Raw genomic sequence first — 6,164 nt, forward strand, 5'->3', positions numbered from 1 at the left:
ATGGTGAGTCCCTGTGCACCAAGCAGGAGTATCATCATTTTAAAGCTAATTAAAAGGATGGATGGAGCACATGTCTTACTTTTGTTTTTCTTATTATGATTCAAATAATTAATTTTCTTAGTTAAGATATGGGTGAAAAAGTTTTTCTTTTTTTTTTTTTTTACCTCTTTCCATAGAAACATCACATATTGTTATGATGACAATTGATGTTTTCACATCTTTGAGTTAATTTCTATTCTAAAATCATTTTAGGACCAGTAGAATCAGCTCATCAATATGTCTGTGCTGTGGCTGCTTCTGGGTCTCCTTGCCCTTACTGGTGAGTAAGTGTCTCCTACATGACCTTGGAGATGGGAAGGGTAAGCATAGGAACAGAATGGTATTTCTGATACTTGAAACTGCAGTAGAAAATGTTTTTTTCTAAGCTGTCCAAAAAATACTGGACTTAATAACAGCCACTGAAAAATAGCTTCTTTCCAGATGCCCCACAAAGGAGGGGGTTCCACAGAATGTAGGCTTGGCTTAAGACAGCAGTGCTGGAAGCTGGACGTTAAATATACATCATTGATAAGTACTTATTTATAAGTGCTATAGACTTTATACATCATTGATAAGTATTCATTGATAAGTACTCATTGATAAGTACTGTAGGCTTTAAATATACATCATTGATAAGTACTCATTGATAAGCACTGTAGAAGAATTGTGATGGCTTCCTGTAATAATTCAAATGCAATTTCAAATAGAAAACTAGCATGAAGGAGATCAAAAACATGTGACTAAGCTAACCACTGAGGCTGACATAGCTGCTATGCTTGAAATTTCAGATTTGGTCTTAAGTTTCCTTGCAGCTGGGGCAAAGGGAAAAGTACATATTTTTTGATAAATAAAAGGAGGAAGCATAGTTTCTCAGGAGAAGCAAATTTTATCTTAGCTGTAACTTCTGATGATTACTCAGATAGGGTCTTACATTTATTCATTTATTGATTGATCCATTTATTTAACAAGTATTTTTAAATTTCAACAAGATATTTTGGGAATATAAGGAACTTTAAGGAGCATTTAATATGACTAGGGAGTGGCTATGGGGCAGGAGCAATGAATGACACAACCAATTATAATATTAAGGGTATTTGTCACCAATTATAAATATAAAAATGTACTGATTAAAAAATAAAAAAAGACACATCAGCTCATTTAGCTTTTACTACACTTATAAAAGACCAGGTCTTTTCATCTCCATATTTCTTTCAGATTACTTATCAAAAGTTCGTAAAGTAGAAGTATTTACTCCAAAATATTAATATTTTCAGATGTCAATCTCAAGAAGCTCTCAGTAAGAAAATAGAACTTTAAAAGGCATTTATATAAATATACAATACACATATGATGATGTGTAGTAGATTTATTTCCAAAGATTTGAAAATCATGAAGATTTGATGATATGAGCAAAGAAGAAAGTAAATAAAAAAAGAGCAATCTAATGAGAAGTCCTTACTTCCCTCTGGTTCTCCAGAGCAACCATAAATATCTCACCTGACCAACCGGTCAGGAATATTTGAAGGTGAAGTACTGAGAGTTCCCCTAGGATACAGGATGAGGACTAGTTACAGGGAAGAGATCATCTGGTTTGATTCCAAGACACCAACTCAACAACATTGGACAGCCCAGGGCTTTGCGAAGAGTATAGCTGCTCCAACAGTTCCCCATGCCTGCAGGATAGGAGATGACAATTTTGTATCGAGGGGGTTTCTGTGATAATTTCCTTGTCACCATACTGTAAATTTCAAAAGTGTTTCAATTTAGAGTGAAGTTCTTGTAATTGGATTTTGGTAAAGTTCTTTTTATTAATGGTACTTCATTCATGGACAGATGATCAACATGAGTCTAGTTCAATGCCTTACATTGAAATTTTCTCAATTTGTAGATTTATCTGAAAGCAGCAACTGGGGATGCTATGGAAACATCCGAAACTTCAACACCCCTGGAGCATCCTGTGGGATTGGAAAACGTCAAGGCCTGAACTACTGTGGTATTTTATAATCCCAATGTCCACCTCACCCTCCACTTCCCTTTCTCTCGGAAGGCGCCTCCTTTTGGCAAGGGTGACTTTGACAGGATCTTGTCCCTTCTCCCGACACTTCAAACCCATGTCTCCCTGTCCTTCCTCACAAATTTTGGTCCTCTCAACATATCCTTTGGCTCCAACTATTTCCCACAGCCCCACACTACCAAGTAGTGGGAAGAGCACTAGATGTGGAGTCCAAAGACCTTGTCTAAGTGTGTGCTGTGGTTCTTCAATGAGTCATTTAGTTCCCCTCCATCTCTACTGAAAGGACTTTAAAGTACTTATTTTACAGTCTTGTTGTAAACTCTGGTCGGTAGAATATAGATGAGAATACTTTTGAAACCACAAAAAATGCTTACAAGGTAAACGGGCCAGCCAGGTAAATCAGTATTAGTTTTAATTTTGCCCAACATCCTTGTTATTCTACAATGGTTTAAGATCATGCAATATCTGGATGTCCTTTTAGGAGGGAAAGGTGGGCAAGAGTGAGCAAATCTGTCAGGGAAACAAGGACTTCTTAAAGGGTTTGGGGGATTCTCTCTTTCACATCTGGTGCCCATTGTAGCTGATGGATAGGCATATCTGTTTGGGGTACTTAGGATGGGGCCAGTGTGCCTGTGCCTAGAGAATTGTCTTGTGTGGGCCAGAGCATCCCCTGAGAGTCCAGCAAGAGGCACTGGAAGCCATAAAGGACCCTGCCTCAGTGGACACCAACTCAAGTCCAAAGAAGAATCATACTTTCAGGTCCACTAGGGATTCCAGACTGAAACATGGGCTTCTTGGTCCTAGACCACTGCCCAGATCCTTGGAGTGTGATTTCTGTCCTCTTGAGCTCCCATGTCAGCATAAGTCACACAAGCCACATCCTTCCTTCTGTGTTTGCTTTAGGAGTTCGTGCTTCTGAAAGGCTGGCTGAAATAGACATGCCATACATCCTGAGATATCAGCCTGTGATTCGTACTGTTGGCCAAAAGTACTGCATGGATCCTGCAGTGATCGCTGGTGTCTTGTCCAGGGAGTCTCATGGTGGCAACATTATGGTCAATGTGGGCAATGTGGGTGATGGAATCGGGGTTGTGCAGGTAACTCTCTGTCAGTTATGACATATGGCTGTTGTGTTGCATGGCATGATGCTAAGGGGACATCTTCACATTTGTTGTTGTGGACGCCCTGAAGTGCAGTTCTATGGAACACAGAGTGAAAGGTGCTCCCTGGCACTGTGAGAGCCACATCCCTGCCTGATGCAGGTAGTAGCATCACTGTTTTGTTTTGAGCCATGGTTTCTTTTCAAAATCAACTACACTGTGTTTCCAGGATATCATCTGTGGTCCCCTAGTCTGGTTCCTTGTTCTGTTATTTTGTAACCACGTGACCTCATTTAATCTCCCTAGGCCTCAGTTTCCTCACCTATAAGACGCCATCCTCATAGAATTGTTATGAAGACTCAATGCAATAATGGGAAAATGTGCTTAGTATCTGGCAGATTCTCAGCAAATATTGAATTCCTTTTCCTTTTCTTTCTTCTACACAATTCTTAGTTCTGAAGATCCAGTTTTATTTTTGCACTAATTCTGCCTGGTCTCAACTTGTCTCACAGAGACTCCCAGGGAACTGGGCATTAACCCCACTGTTGAATTCATTGTGTCTGGGGGGATCAAGGATGGCAAGGAGACAATGGTGCTGTGATTTTTTTTTTCTATTGCATTTGACATTATTATTGTAATTGTTGGGAAGCCTTTAAGTACTGTGGTCATCTTTTTAGCTTTTAGGAGCATGTGATCTCCTCAGTGATCTTTAAACTGGCTTCCTATTACTATTTGGAATGACACTTTGCAATTTAAAAGTACTTTCAAATACTTTATCTCATTTTGATTTAGGGACTCATCCAATAATCTGATGAGGATGGGGTGAAGGGGAAGGCATGCAATCCATCCTTTCCAAGTGAGGAGGTGTTTTTACAAGGATGGAGTCATTGCTGCAAAGTCACATGGCAGCTGGAAAATGCAAAACAGGGACCAATACCAACATGGGCGATGTTAGGGTCAGCATCATTTCTGATGCCTTGCTCTGCCTTTGTGAAATCTTGTCCTTGGGAAAAGGATGAACCCATTTACTTTGAAGATGAAAGAATTGTCCCGAGTCAGACATTTCTCCTAAATCTGTTGAAACTCATGTGGAATGGTAACCAAAGATGTATAAGAAAAGTTAGAAGTACTTTAAGATATTCAGATTACCTGGAAGGAGAATTACAAGTACAGATAGAAAAAGCTGTTTCTGACCGGTTTGGAGGGCTTACATTTAAACACTGAAGGAGGGCATCAGACTGGGATGTTCACTACTTCTGTCACCTTAGGCTTTCAATTCTGCCTCTCACCATTATAATGAAGCAGTTGCAAAATGTCTGCTCATGCTTCACTTGCCCAAACCTTGTAACTTTTACTGTTTATTCCCAGGGAGATTAAAGGTGGCATTAGCTCTGCCAGAGGAGGAGGAGAGAAAAAAGAAGGGAAATTAAAAAGCAACACTGATCCCATGAAGTCCTGTCACTCTCCCACCTGGCTTACTTAGCTTTTCCTCTGCCTCCCTCTAGGACCCTGGCCTTTATGCTCCCACATCCTGGATCAGCGAGTCCCAGGTTTCTCAGATAATCGAGGTCCTGACACTTAGGATCAAAGAAATCCAGACCAGGTTTCCAACCTGGACCCCTGACCAGTACCTGAGAGGTAAGTGTAACCCAGGGTTGGTGGTTTCACAGCATGAAGTAAGAAGAACAAATACAAGACATTACATCAGATTCCCCCAAACTTCAGTTGCCTCCTACTAAGCAATTAGGAAAGAGAATCTAAGCTAACTGCTGAGACCCTGAAGCAATGAGGGACTATAGGGTCAGCATTAACCCATCTCACAAATTCCAGGTGGACTCTGTGCCTATGCTGGAGGTCCTGGCTACATCAGAAGCAGCCAAGACCTGAACTGTGACTTCTGCAATGATGTCCTTGCACGAGCCAAATACTTCAAGAGACACGGCTTCTAATGCTTCAGAGCAAACAGGAGGCCTCAAGTGTTACACAGATAAAACTAGCCAATGGAGCTTGTAACTGTGAATCTGAATTTGACTTGAAGGTCATCAAAATAACATGAATCACATTAAAGGAAGAGTTGTCTGCATTTTGTGGAGTGGTGTGTATGTAAATTAAGGGTTATGTCTCCTTAAAGGTATTTCCATGGAAGTTAGCTGCAATGTGGATTTCCACAAAATGAATCCTGTATTCATTGACTGGCATTGCCAGATATAGCAAATAAAAACAGGAAACCCAGTTAAATCTGAGTTCTGGGTAAATGATGATTGATTTTTTAGTATAAGTCCCATGCAATATTTAGAACACTTTTACCCTAAAAAATGATTCATAGTTTATCTGAAATTCAAATTTAACTGGGCATGTGGTATTCTATGTGGCAACTCTTATCACTGATTTCCTTGATAAAAATCATAGTTTTTAATTTTAATTGATGGGTGTCTAGGTGGCTCAGTCGGTTAAGCATCCCACTTCGGCTCAGGTCATGATCTCACAGCTCGTGAATTGGAGCCCCACATCGGGCTCTGTGTTGACAGCTCAGAGCCTGGAGCCTGCTTCAGATTCTGTGTCTCCCTCTCTCTCTCTCTGCCCCTCCTCCACTTGTTCTCTCTCTCTCTTAAAAATAAACATTAAAAAATAAATTTTAATTGAAAACTTTCAAAGATAAAAAGGGTGGGATGGTGGCCAGCCCCATCTTTTGGGCGGAGAAGTTTCAGGAGAGTTGCTCCTTTGCAGCATTAGCTTAATCCTAGGACAGTCTCTTTGTCATTTAATTTTACCTCTTCCTTTCCTTTCCTGGACCACATAACCTTCTCCTGCACCCATACTCCCCAACTCACCTAGATTATTCCCTGTTTGGGGCACTTAAGACTAACAGAGCCAGGCCATAGGATAGTGATTCATCAGTCAGAACTGCCCTCAAGGACATTGACCAACACTATACTGGTAAATTATTTAATTCAAAGGGTTGTGTTCTATAAATGTAATAAATGTCCATTCCTCCCTACTACATGATATCA

At 40.3% G+C, this 6,164-nt stretch overlaps 1 protein-coding gene across 1 annotated transcript; it reads left to right on the forward strand.

Annotated features, from left to right (window-relative positions):
- Nucleotides 1-250: 250 nt before the first annotated feature.
- On the forward strand, nt 251-5,236 carry LYG1 (lysozyme g1). Its single transcript, XM_043553282.1, has 5 exons — nt 251-319; nt 1,928-2,032; nt 2,957-3,150; nt 4,659-4,791; nt 4,984-5,236. Exons 1-5 carry the CDS (start codon nt 277-279, stop codon nt 5,100-5,102), a joined length of 594 nt encoding a protein of 197 aa, XP_043409217.1. The 5' UTR covers nt 251-276; the 3' UTR covers nt 5,103-5,236.
- The last annotated feature ends 928 nt before the right edge of the window (nt 5,237-6,164 follow it).

This window comes from Prionailurus bengalensis, chromosome A3 (assembly GCF_016509475.1).
Source record: "Prionailurus bengalensis isolate Pbe53 chromosome A3, Fcat_Pben_1.1_paternal_pri, whole genome shotgun sequence".
Classification (NCBI taxonomy): domain Eukaryota; kingdom Metazoa; phylum Chordata; class Mammalia; order Carnivora; family Felidae; genus Prionailurus; species Prionailurus bengalensis.

Excerpts from the sequence above, each read along its gene's own strand:
- LYG1 (XM_043553282.1), top strand. The coding sequence starts at position 277 with ATGTCTGTGCTGTGGCTGCTTCTGGGTCTCCTTGCCCTTACTG. Across the intron at positions 320-1,927 it reads GGGTCTCCTTGCCCTTACTG|ATTTATCTGAAAGCAGCAAC; the intron begins GTGAGTAAGTGT and ends CTCAATTTGTAG. Across the intron at positions 4,792-4,983 it reads CCCTGACCAGTACCTGAGAG|GTGGACTCTGTGCCTATGCT; the intron begins GTAAGTGTAACC and ends CACAAATTCCAG.